General features: G+C 48.0%; 1 protein-coding gene across 1 annotated transcript in view; it reads right to left on the bottom strand.

The window, feature by feature from the left end:
• PLCH2 (phospholipase C eta 2) overlaps window positions 1-12,839 on the bottom strand; it is a 179,796-nt gene that overhangs the window by 24,469 nt on the left and 142,488 nt on the right. The window contains exons 18-21 of the mRNA XM_060259046.1: window positions 12,398-12,522; window positions 7,720-7,804; window positions 5,400-5,546; window positions 304-383 (exon numbers count right to left, since the gene is read on the bottom strand). Of these exons, the coding sequence (XP_060115029.1) occupies window positions 304-383; window positions 5,400-5,546; window positions 7,720-7,804; window positions 12,398-12,522 (437 nt within the window). The remainder of the gene's footprint in view (window positions 1-303; window positions 384-5,399; window positions 5,547-7,719; window positions 7,805-12,397; window positions 12,523-12,839) is intronic.

Raw genomic sequence — 12,839 nt, 5'->3', positions numbered from 1 at the left:
CTTCAACCCTGTGATGGTTTAGCAGACGAATGTGCTTCAGTGTCATAGAAAACAAGGAGAAGGGTCAACAGATGCCGCAAAATCAGGACTCTCCCTGGTCGGCTACAAGCTGCATCGAGGGATATCTGGCATTATCAAAAGGACGAAAAACATCTGTTGCTCCATTGGTCTGTCTCTGAATAATTCTGCCATCTGATTAGAAAGGAGTCTCAAGTCATCAAGCAACAGCTGCCGTCCCTCGTCCGAACATTCCCCACAGGGAGGGACCAGCCCCCCCCCCTCCCAGGGCTCGTGGTTACTCACCTTACCACATATGTCATTGATAGCTACATGAACAAAGATGGATGCCTCCTCCATGCCTTCCAGGTACACGTGCCGATAGCCTGAAACACAGAACGAAGCGAGGGTAGTTGATTGAGCCCCGACTCTGCCTGTTCCCAGAGCGAGCCTCATTGACCCACCAAGTTTAGAGGGGTCACTCTAGGGCTGCCAGACTCCAAATGATCCACATCAAGCAGCCTCAAAAACAAGATAGTCGAAATATTTTTTTTTATGAAACAGAAACAATTTTCTTTAACCAAGACACATCATTATTAGTGCATGCAAACAAGAACGTCTGTACCACCCCCCCCCCCCGCCTCCCAGAGTCTCTTCACAATGCTATCAAAGCAATTTCTTCAGCCAAGGGTCAGGAGGAAATATCCAGAATAAACATTCTCATAAGAGTCCAGTGCTCCAGTTAAAGAATTCTTTGATTCAATGCAGCTTGGCAATAATATCAAGCGACGAGGCCGTACTTATATCCTCGTTTCACGTAGGCTTCGATGAGCTTCATACAATCACATTCCAAAATACTTCATATCCAGGCAGTTCTCTTTCACTTTGATGCAATTTCCCCCCCTGTTTTTTTTTTGCCTCCGTTCCAATTTTCCACGTTTCTCTTTTGGCTTGCACAACCTCCAAATGATGGCTGGAGATCTTCCAGAATTACAACTGGCCTCCAGACAATATTGATCAAATCCCCTAGAGAAAACAGCTCCTTTGGAAATGGGTCTCCATGGCATTATGGTCCCTCTGGGCTAAAGTCCTTCCCCTTCCCCCAAACCCCAGGCTCCACCTTCAAAATTTCCAGGTTATTTCCCAAGCTGGCAACCCTACCCACATGCAAAGTTGGGGATAGGGTTGCCAGCTCTAGGTTGGGAAATTCCTGGAGATATTGGGGGTGAAGTCTGGGAAGGGTAGGGTTTAGGCAGTGGAGGGACTACAAATGGGGTATAATGCCATAGAGTCCACTTTCCAAAGCAGCCATTTTCTCCAAGGGAACTTATCTCTGTAAATGGCAGACCAGCTGTAATTCCAGGAGATCTCCAACTACCACCTGGACACTGGCACCCTTAGTTGGGGATCTGCGGTTGGATCTTTTGGCAGATAATTGAGTCTCAAAGAAGTAGCTGTGGAAGGGCCAGATGTGGATTGGGGGTCATGGTTCTGGAGAAAGAGGAGGAGGAGGAGATTAGATTTATACCCCACCCTTCACTCAAAATCTCAGCAGATTACAATATCCTTCTCTTCCCTTTCCCACAACAGACACCCTGTGAGGTAGGTGGGGCTGAGAGAGCTCTGAGAGAACAGCTCCAAAAGAACTTGTGACTGACCCAAGGTCACTCCAGCAGCTGTGTGTGGAGGAGTGGGGGATCAAACCCAGTTCTCCAGATTAGAGCCCACCACTCTTAACCACTACACAAAACTGAAAGGTTTTTTTTACCTCAACCCCATGCTCTTTCCCTCATTTGAAACTACCCAACTCAGGCTGCTTTTTAGCCCCAGAAAGGGAGGCAAAAAAGTCAGATACCCCTTATTGTGTCTGGAGGAGAGCAGGAAGGACTAGGGCGGGGGAAGAGTGGGAAGGAGCCAGAAGAGGAAAGGGAAAGCTTCACATGCAAATGGTTCATTGCTCTGTTTTGACAAGGAGAACAACTGGCTGGAGCCAATGATAACAGAGGGGGGTGGAGCTAGGAAATGGGGCAGCTAAAGCTAGATGGGCCCAGGAAAGTGACTCAGCCCCACAAAGGATGGACAAGATTTCAACTTGGGGTCCGGAAGGCCCAAAGTTCAGTGATGACCCCTTGTTGGCTGCTGGTCCTGCCACCTCTCTAGCCCGGACCACAGATCTGCCGACCCAAACTCCAAGCAGCCCAAGTCTGAAAGTGAACCGGATAGAACTGGAAATGAATTTTGCAAACTCGAATTCTGAAACTCCCGGCCTCTTATTTCTAGGGTGGGTTTTTCTGCTGCTGTTGTTTTCGTTTTAAGATCTTGCTGACACATTTGATTTGCCTGAGAAGAGGCCCATTTGCTGTGTTTGGGGCCACCCTTAACTCCCGTGTTATCAAAGGACTCTGCGCCTTCTTCCCTACTGTGGCCGTCAATCTCAGCATTATTAATCCATTCGCTACTCCCTCGGGAGCCATTATTAATGTCATAATCGGAACTTCTCCTTTTTCTGTCTTTCACTCTCTTTTTCTGAAAGCCAGATGGATTCTTTCCCCTTTTGTGAATACTTGGCCAAGTTTTCCCCCACTTTGAAGAAGAAAGAAGGGGGTGTATGTGGCGGGGGAGAACCTAACAACAATGCAGGGTGCTTTTATCTGAATTGGGAAGGCACAAAAAGAGAGAGGGAGAAGAGGAAATGGATGGGGGGTGAGGAGGGAGAAGAGTTTTTAAAGCCTCTATATTTTGCAGATATTCAAACTACGGGCTCGCTTTAAAAGTACAAGCAGTAATTGCAGCCTCTGGTGAAATGCCAGCAAAAATTAGGCCAAAAAGAGGGAAAAGAGAGCAAGAAAAAAGACTGGTTCCTTTCACAAAGGGCTTTGAAGTTTACCCAATTTACTGAGAAATCCCTCCCCATCAAACCTGAATGGCCCAAATTGGCAGCTGGCGAAGAACCACAGCGCTGTCTATCATTATGACTGGCAGCAGGAGAAGGGGGTCCATGTGTAGTAGAGACCTCCAGTGAGGGGCAATTGAACATCTACTCCACTGGGAGGCCTTGGAGGGGCTCAGCCCGTTCCCTGGGACCCACCCAAAGGGCGGCGGTTTCCACTTCCCCCCATATGACAGAATGAAACTTTGCCCTTTTCTGAAAGAAAAAAAAAAGTTTGCCTATGGTTGTCGGGTTTTTTCCCCCCTCACACATCACGACTGGGTTTGCAGATGCAGTTATAGGTTGTTTTTTAAAAAAAAAAAAACACCAGTATTTTGTTAATAATAACTTATAACAACCAGGTAAGTTATTGCAATATACACGTGTGACCATCTGAACCAAGGATTTAAATAATGTGACAGACATAAAAAGGAAATCATATGTATCGGTAAGCAATTTTCAGTAGAGATATAACCTATCGATAATATCTGGAACCTCATCTTGAGAGAGACGAATCTATAGTTTGATGGCTTTGGTGTAGTCTTTTAAATTCACATCTTGGAATCAGATGGCTTTTCTATGTATAATGTATGTTGTTAATGCAGCATATATTTAACTGATTCTAATATGGGCTCTCCTTCGTTGGAGGTTTTTCAACAGAGGCTGGATGGCCATCTGACAGCAATGCAGATCCTGCGAATTTAGGAGGGGGCAGAACCGGATTAAACCGTGTGGAGGCCCCTAGGCAGTCAAAATCTCAGGGGGGGCCCTCGCAAATCATCTCAAGAGTTGGAGCGGCTACCCCACGGCAGCCTGCAGGCACCTTCTCAAAAGCCCCTTTGACAAAGCTGCGGGGGAGAGGCAGAGAGAGGCAAATTCAGCGATGATGCCAGCAGCAGCCGCACCAGGCAAGTCGGGCAAATAGCGGCTCAGTTGCTGGCTGGGAGGACTGCAAGCAGGAGGAAAAAGGGGGAGGAAGCCATCCCGGGGCCCATAGGTCAGTGCCTACTTGGCCTAATTGTTAATCCGGCCTTGGGGGGGGGGGCGGTATTTGTGAATTTCCTGCATTGTGCAGGGGGTTGGACTAGATGACCCTGGAGGTCCCTTCCAACTGGTGCAGACTGGTGAAGCTGCAGTACTGCAGTCGGAGCCCTCTGCTCATGACCTGAGTTCGATCCCAATGGAAGCTGGTTCAGGTAGTTCAGCCTTCCATCCCTTTGAGGTCGGTAAAATGAGTACCCAGCTTGCTGGGGGGAAAGCGTAGATGACTGGGGAAGGCAACGGCAAACCACCCCGTAAAAAGTCTGCCGTGAAAACGTCGTGAAAGCAGCATCACCCCAGAGTCGAAAACGACTGGTGCTTGCACAGGGGACTACCTTTACCTTTTTATATCAGAATGTTGTGAGCTGCCCTGAGCCCCCCCCCCTTTTTTTTTGATAGGGCGAGATATAAATTTAATAAAATAAATAAAATATATTGCTTGTTCGTTTTATTTGTTGTATTTTTATGTGTGCACATTTGTGTGTGTGTGCACCTGGAAATCATGGCAACCTCTGGTGACTGACCCCTACTGGGGGCCTGGAGGATATTCAGGGAGGTGGCTGAATACAGCCTGCTCCCACCTCCCGACTGCTGGTATCCCAAGGAGGTCTCCCCTCCAAGTACTTGCCAGAGTTGACCCTGCTTGGCTTCTGAGATCTGACGGGATCAGGCTTGCCTGGGCGATCCAGGTCAATGCTATATTGCTTGTTTATTAATGCTATATTGCTTGTAAAGCAATGAAAAACTGCTCAACTGGGAGAACTGAGTTTGATTCCCCACTCCTCCACTTGCAGCTGCTGGAATGGCCTTGGGGTTAGCCATAGCTATCGCAGGAGTTGTCCTTGAAAGGGCAGCTGCTGTGAGAGCCCTCTCAGCCCCACCCACCTCACAGGGTGTCTGTTGTGGGAGGAGAAGATATAGAAGATTTGTAAGCCGTTCTGAGTCTCTGATTCAGAGAAGGGTGGGGTATAAATCTGCAGTCCTTCCTTCCTTCAAATTTTATGCGGGAAATCAGGCGTGAAGAGATACAACTCCACCCCCCAGTTACAAACACCCGAGTGAAAAGAAACATATGGTTGATGGCCGCAAGGGAAAAGCAAAATCAAAAGAGGGATCTGGGGGTTGAAGAACAGCAGAGATGAGAAATCTGAAATCATCCTAGAAGAGACTGTGAGGATGTGTATATATCTGGAATAAATCTGCCCCAGGCCATTTCTGTCTCTTGGGAGAACTAACCTCTGCCCTCCTCCCACCAGAACTGTTGACCTTAGTACATTTAATTTACCCCACAGAACTTAATGGGAGCCATTCAGAACCAAACCTTTTAAAATCTGCGCATGATTAATAACATTGTGATAAAACAGGATCTTTGCGAGACAAGGTTCCTTGAAATAAAATAAAATTAACAAATATATATACACACACATCTTACCTGGCATCATGCTGGTAAATGCAATTGTTCTCTGGCCGATGAAATCCCTCCCAATAGGATCATGGTCCCACACAAGGAACCGCACCAATGCAATCTCCGGCATGCAAAGGGAGAACACTAAGGTTTCTTCCCACATTGGATTAAAACCTGTGGAGCAGAAAGGCAGAGGTTTTGGTTTTCTGACAGCCAGTGTGTGTATGTTTCTCCTGAAGGAGAGAGAGGTAACATTTCCCTTCTGCTAAAATATTTTCTTTGCAGTGTTGCAAATACTGGGAGCGAGATCCTGAACAAAATCAGAGTTCCCAGGATTCGTGGAAAGAAAACAAGGATGAGTCCAAACAGGGCCCTGATTCACAAACAACGTTACCTTTTCCAAAACATTCTCCCTTCTACATTTTTATGAGAGTTCATCAGAAGACCTATGCAGTGAGGGTGAAAACGTTTGCCTATTCAGAACGAGGGCAGGGGGCATTACCTTGACTCTGATTTGGCTTCCTGATATAATTATATAATCTAATCCAATCGGCCTGCAGAAACACCTACTTTTCTTTTTAAGACAGGTCATTTGGATTCCTCTCCACCTTTCTGGACTCCAGAGACAATTCACACTGTTAAAGACTCCGAATGCAAAGGCATGTGTATGCTTTTCACAATTTCCCATCAGTTTGTCCTAGATGGGGGATTTCAAACATATTCACGACATTTGGCACAATCCTTACAGTCAGGGGTCATTTTGTAGAAAGATAGGTGGTGGAGCTCAATAACATAACTTATTAGCATATGCCACCACCACCCCCAGCGAAAAGCAACCTGATGCAAGAAAAGAGAGCCCTGGGTGAGCGAGGCCTGCTTGGGCTGGCTAGAGATCCAGCCAGCCCAAGCAGGCCTTGCTCGCCTGGGGTTCTCCTGGGCTACCCCACCAGTCAAAAGGCCACCAAGCCACCCGCAGCCCCAGATCTTATAAGCAGTGAAGAAAGGGTGGTGTGGGCTTCTCCAGGGGTTAATGAGGGCTGCTGGAGGCATGGCAAAGGCCCTGGTGGCTGGCTGGCTAGCTGCCCGCTCTCCTAATCCAGGGATTGTTATGCAGCTGCACCTACTATTCAATGGACAAGGTGGGTGGGGAGAAAGAGGTGGAACCCTCAGAAAGGTTCAGGAGCTGCACTCCTGTGAGCTCCTGCTGAATCTGAGGCCTGCTTACAGTGAAACCATCCGTAGCGCAGAAAGACCCAGAGTAAAAGACAAGACAGAAGCACACATAAGGAAAATACATTGGCAAAGAGGTTTCTTTAAGTCTGCACAGGCTCCGTTGAAGTATAAAACTAAACCGCAGTTACTTAAACTGAACTGTGGCTGGTGTCATTGTCTGAATGCAGCCCACAGTATTAATGATTGTTGGTTTGGGCTTGGAAAACCAAGATCTGAAGTCATGGCCTGAAGGTGGTTTCTTAAGCACTGTTCATTGGAACTGTGGTTTCACGTGGTGTACAAATGGAGACATCCGGGATTAATCCTAGCTTGTAACCTGGTGACACCTTTGCACAAACTCTAACTACGGACAAACAAGGCAGACGAAAGTTGATGAAAGCAGTATTGGTGAAAAGTAGAGCTTTTTTTTGAAGCAGGAACTACTTTGCACATTAGGCCTGGAAGCTCTTGGGGGATTGGCTCATATGCAGAGGAGTTGCTGCTACAAAAAAAAGCCCTGGTGAAAAGAAACCAGGATTTGCAGATTGTCATAGCTGAACGACACCGTAAAATGAACTAACTATAGTTACTAAACCACAGTCTTCTGTTATGCCTGAATTGAGCCACTGAGGCAGGCTTGCTACACATATTCTAACTGGTAATGTGTGAATAATCACAACTGAGCACCATCTTCATTATTCTGTGACAGGTACGTTCCATGGTGTTGCCTGCCTGTACAATTTACTTTTCACAGACTTGGCAACAGGGGTGGAATTCTAGCAGGAGCTCCTTTGCATATTAGGCCACACACCCCTGAAGTAGCCAATCCTCCAAGAGCTTACAAGGCTCGTTTTTGTAAGCTCTTGGAGGATTGGCTACATCAGGGGTGTGTGGCCTAATATGCACAGAAGCTCCTGCTAGAATTCCACCCCTGCTCAGCAAAGATCTGTGATCTTCGTCCTGTCTACCTGGTCTCTCCCTTGCACTCACTCACATCTGCCAGTCATTCTGTGGGCTTCTACCACACACCAATTTTGGCATGACCTTAGCATTCAGCACTCGGGGTAGCCATGCTGGCAAGCCCAGATCACTGAGAAAGGGAGGGGAGGGAGAGAGAGGGGAGGGGAAGCCTTACCGTTGTCATCAACGACTCTGGTCTGCTCTTTACAGCAGTCCACGGGCAAGCCAATGATCTCCACTTCCACAAAAGGGTCAATAATCTGGAAAAGAGGAGAGGAGGGTAGAATTGACCATTGAAGACTGCAGAGGAAGAAGAAATGCTGCTTTACACAGAGAGTGATTCAAATGTGGAATTTGCTGCCAGAGGATGTAGTGATGGCCACAGGAATAAACAGTTTTAAAGGGGGATTAGATTGGTCATGGAGAAGAAGTCTATCAGTGGCTACTGGCCATGGTGACTGAGAGAACCTCCGCATTCAGAGGCACCCTAATCCTTTGAATCCCAGAGCCAGGAGGCAACATCTGGGGAAAGCCTTAGCTTCTGTGGTTGGACCTCCAGAGGAAGTAGTTGGCCACTGTGTGAGACAGGATGCTGGACTAGATGGACCCTCACTGGTCTGATCCAGCAGGGCTCTTCTGATGTTCTTATGAAGGCCTCAGCTTCTCTGCCCTGTTGTTGGCCCCTCAGAGGAACTGGTTGGCCACTGTGAGAGATGCAATAGTGGATGAGATGGACCAGCATGACTCTTCTACTGAAGGCCTCTGCCTCCATGTCCTGCTGTTGGCCCTCCAGAGGAACTGGCTGGCCACTGTGTGAGACAGGTTGCTGGACTAGATGGACCCCTGGTCTGATTCAGCAGGGCTCTTCTGATGATGTTCTTACTTTGCCTCTGAAGAGTCAGCTCTAGTACTCTGCAACAGGTCACCTCGATGCTATTACTTACATATGTAACAGCATGCAGCTTATTGAACAAAAGGAACTACTATATATCCAGTCAGGCTCAGAACTTATTTCCTTCATTTATATCCCACTTTTCTCATTGGTGGGGGACCAAAATGGCTGACCATATTCTCCCCTCCTCCGTTTCACCCTCAGGGCTGCATTTGATTGCATCAGCCCTAAACTGGGACTTTAAATGTTAGTTTTAGACTTTTAATGTAACCTACTTTATGTATTTTACTACTATTGTAAGCTGTCTTGAGCTCCATAAGAAAGAAAGAAAACAAACAATTAATACCTCAGACTGGATGGCCAGTGTGGTGTAGGGGCAAGAGTGTTGGTCTAGGATCCAGAAAACTCAGGTTCAAATCCCCAGGTGTGCCCTGGAAGCTGGTTGGGTGACCTGGGGCCAGTCACGTCCTCTCAGCCCTAGCCTATCTCATAAGGTTGGTTGCGAAGACAAGATGGAGGAGCAGAGAATGTTGTAAGCTGTTTTGGCTCCTCATCAGGGAGGAAAGTGAGGGGAGTAAATTGATCAATCAGGTCTCATTAAGTATGCCCGAGATGCCTGAGAAAGAATAGAGGTCCTTCAACATTGCAAGCCATGTGCTCCCTCACTGAACGATGAATGCCTCCCCCACTCAGAACTGATGTGTGCTGAATGCATGGAACTGCCTTATAGTGAATCACACCCTTGATCAGTGTTCCCTCTAAGGTGAGTTAGTGTGAGCTAGCTTGTAGATTTCTAGCCTCCAGCTCACACATTTTTGCCTTAGCTCAGGAAGGATGACCCCAGAGCACACTAATTTATGCAGGAGCTCACAACTTGAATGTCAGCAGCCAGGGCTCTTTTTGTAGCAGGAACTCCTTTGCATATTAGGCCACACACCCCTGATGTAGCCAATCCTCCTGGAGCTTACAGTAGGCCCTGTACGAAGAGGCCTGTAAGGAATTCTAGCAGGACCTCCTTTGCATATTGGGCACACACCCCTGATGTAGCCAATCCTCCTGGAGCTTACAGTAGGCCCTGTACTAAGAGCTTGGAGGATTGGCTACATCAGGGGTGTGCGGCCTAATATGCAAAGGAGTTCCTGCTACAAAAAAAACCCTGCCAGTAGCTCATAAAGTAGAATTTTTGCTCACAAGACTCTGCAGCTTAGAGGGAACATTGCCCTTAATCCATCAATATCAGTATAAGAACATAAGAGAAGCCATGTTGGATCAGGCCAATGGCCCATCCAGTCCAACACTCTGTGTCACACAGTGGCTAATAGCCACTGATGGACCTCTGCTCCATATTTTTATCTAAACCCCTCTTGAAGGTGGCTATGCTTGTGGCCACCACCACCTCCTGTGGCAGTGAATTCCACATGTTAATCACCCTTTGGGTGAAGAAGTACTTCCTTTTATCCGTTTTAACCTGTCTGCTCAGCAATTTCATTGAATGCCCACGAGTTCTTGTATTGTGAGAAAGGGAGAAAAGTACTTATTTCTCTACTTTCTCCATACCATGCATTATCTTGTAAACCTCTATCATGTCACCCCGCATGTCGACGTTTCTCCAAGCTAAAGAGTCCCAAGCGTTTCAACCTTTCTTCATAGGGAAAGTGTTCCAGCCCTTTAATCATTCTAGTTGCCCTTTTCTGGACTTTCTCCAATGCTATAATATCCTTTTTGAGGTGCGGCGACCAGAACTGCACACAGTACTCCAAATGAGACCGCACCATCGATTTATACAGGGGCATTATGATACTGGCTGATTTGTTTTCAATTCCCTTCCTAATAATTCCCAGCATGGCGTTGGCCTTTTTTATTGTCTACTCAGACTGGTAGCAGCTCTCCAGGGTCTCAGGAAGAGGTCTTTCACATGACCTGTGACCTGGCCCTTTTAACTGGAGATGCTGGGGATTGAACCTGGGACCTTCTGCATTGGCAAGCAAATGCTCTGCCACTCAGCCACGGCCCCTCAGCGTAAGCCTAATATGCTGCGAGACTCTTGCACCTAACTTTACATACAGTGTCAAGAGACGAGCTGCTACGAGAAGGCAGCCTAGGCCGTGCTTTTCTCCGGGCTGGCGCTCAAGAGGCTTGGGGGAGAGTGTGAGGAACCCACCCCATGCCTTGTCCCCCCTTACACTGCTTTAGAAAAAATGAAGGTACAATAAGCAGTGCCGGAGGGACGGTGGGGGGAGACACTGCACAATCGGGGCCCAGGAGAGAGCTCCAACGCAGCCTCATCCATCTTGGCTGACAACTTCGGTGGCTTTCTGTGGTTTTACTGCAAAGTTCTGGGGGTTTTGCTTGGCTCCCTTTTGAGGGGTGTGTGTGTGTCCGTTTTCTTCCTTGTTTTGTTCTCGGGAGGTGTTGTGAATAGGGGCCCTGTCACAGTGATGGAGCATCTTGGCTTCCCTCGACCATCTCCCCAAAGGCACCCGGCGGATAATAAAGCCAGCTCAACTCCTTCGCACAAAGAGAAGGGGGAGAGCACCTGCTAGTCTTGGGGGGAGGAACGTGTTGCGTAATAGGCCCAAAAACGAGGCTAGATGAGCTCCCCTCCTCCTCCTGGAACGGGAGAGAATTTCAGAAGCCAGCAAACAATCCAGCTTTAAAAAATAATAATAATGCCACTTGTAAGCGTTCAAAGCATTTCATGTACATTATCTTGTTGAAAGCCTCACAACCACCTTGTAAGGTACCTCAGGCATATCTCCACATTGTGGTGGTGGTGGGGGAGAACCCAAGCAAACGCAGTGGCTTCCCTAAGGCCACTTAGTAAATTTGTGGCAGACGGGAGCTCTGAACCAGGAACTTGCCAATGCAGGCTGCTACACCAAACTGGCCACTTAGTAAATTTGTGGCAGACGGGAGCTCTGAACCAGGAACTTGCCAATGCAGGCTGCTACACCAAACTGGCTTGAGACTCTAATCTGGGAGAACTGAGTTTGATTCCTCACTCCTCTTCCACATGCAGCCAGCTGGGTGACCTTGGGTCAGTCACAGTTCTCTCTTGGAGCTCTCTCAGCCCCACCCATCTCACAGGGTGTCTGTTGTGGGGAGGGGAAGGGAAGGAGATTGTAAACCGCTCTGAGAATCTGAGAGAAGGGCGGGATATAAATCCAATCTCCTCCTCCAGTTTGGTGTAGAGCCAGTTTGGTATAGTGGTTAAGTGCATGGACTCTTATCTGGAAGAACCGGGTTTGATGCCCCACTCCTCAAGTTGTACCTGCTGGAATGGCCTTGGGTCAGCCATAGCTCTGGCAGAGGTTGTCCTTGAAAGGGCAACCCCCTGGAGAGTTCTCTCAGCCCCACCAACCTCACAAGGTGCCTGCTGTGGGGGAGGAAGGTAAAGGAGATTGTAAACTGCTCTGAGATTTGGAGTGGTGGGCGGGGTATAAATCCAATCTCTTCCTCCTCCTCCTCCTTTCAAGGCAGCCATGATTGTTAAACTGGCATACATATTTGCGATGCAGATAAAGTCACCCTTAGTCCCGCTTATGCAGCACCAGCTGAGCCAGGCTCCCCAGTGACTGTAGCAGCTGCTGCCAGAACTGAACACTACAGTCACCTACACGGAAACTCTTCTTCCTGACCACAGAACGGCTCATTTGCTCACCTTGCAGTTATGCCTGGCTTCTTCCAGCAAATAGGAAGTTGCCCAAACAGACAGGAAGTTGCAGCCGCTTCACTTTCTTGCCACTTCCATATTTCCCCCTGCTGTTATAAGCAGCTGGGTGTTGCCAGAAAGCAATGGAGCAAACGAGCATCTAGGTGGCAGCGTCAAGCAAGGACCAAGATGCCTTTCGGCATGCGCCTGTAGTTGTCGTTTCTGACAGCTACTGCTACAGTTACCTGGGACCTGCAGAGCGGCTAGTTCAAAGCCAACTCGGTGACCAGGATCTCTCCAGTTCCCTACCTCTCCTCGGTCTCCGAGCATGGAATCGCGGGGCTTTGGAAGCTGTTGACCGCTGATTATTTTTAAGACGAGCTGCTTCTTCATCTGCCCAAGCAGTGGATCTTCGGAATTTGGGTTGAAGACACCTGTAAGGGGACACAGAAGAGATCTAGTGTAGAGAGACTTCAGGCAGAGACGAGGCAGCTCTTTGCAAGGAGTTTCATGCTCCGGCTCCCTCTGGTGGCCCAATCGGTAACTACAAATGCTAAATTTGACTCTTGGAGGGTGGCCTGGCTGGTATCTCCTTTTTGTAACCTCAGGTAGGGAAGTAAAAGGCGAACCAGATATGAAGGTCAGGGCTTTACCCCCCTGGTTTTGTCCCTGCATGGCTTTTTAACTCATTTGGGTTTTCTCTTCCTTACACCCAGTATTATTTGCATAATTGTCCTAATTTTTTCATGGA

Source organism: Heteronotia binoei, chromosome 18 (assembly GCF_032191835.1).
Source record: "Heteronotia binoei isolate CCM8104 ecotype False Entrance Well chromosome 18, APGP_CSIRO_Hbin_v1, whole genome shotgun sequence".
NCBI classification, from domain to species: Eukaryota; Metazoa; Chordata; class Lepidosauria; order Squamata; family Gekkonidae; genus Heteronotia; species Heteronotia binoei.
Note: the sequence above shows the minus strand (reverse complement) of the source record. Positions and strands in the feature narration are given on the sequence as shown.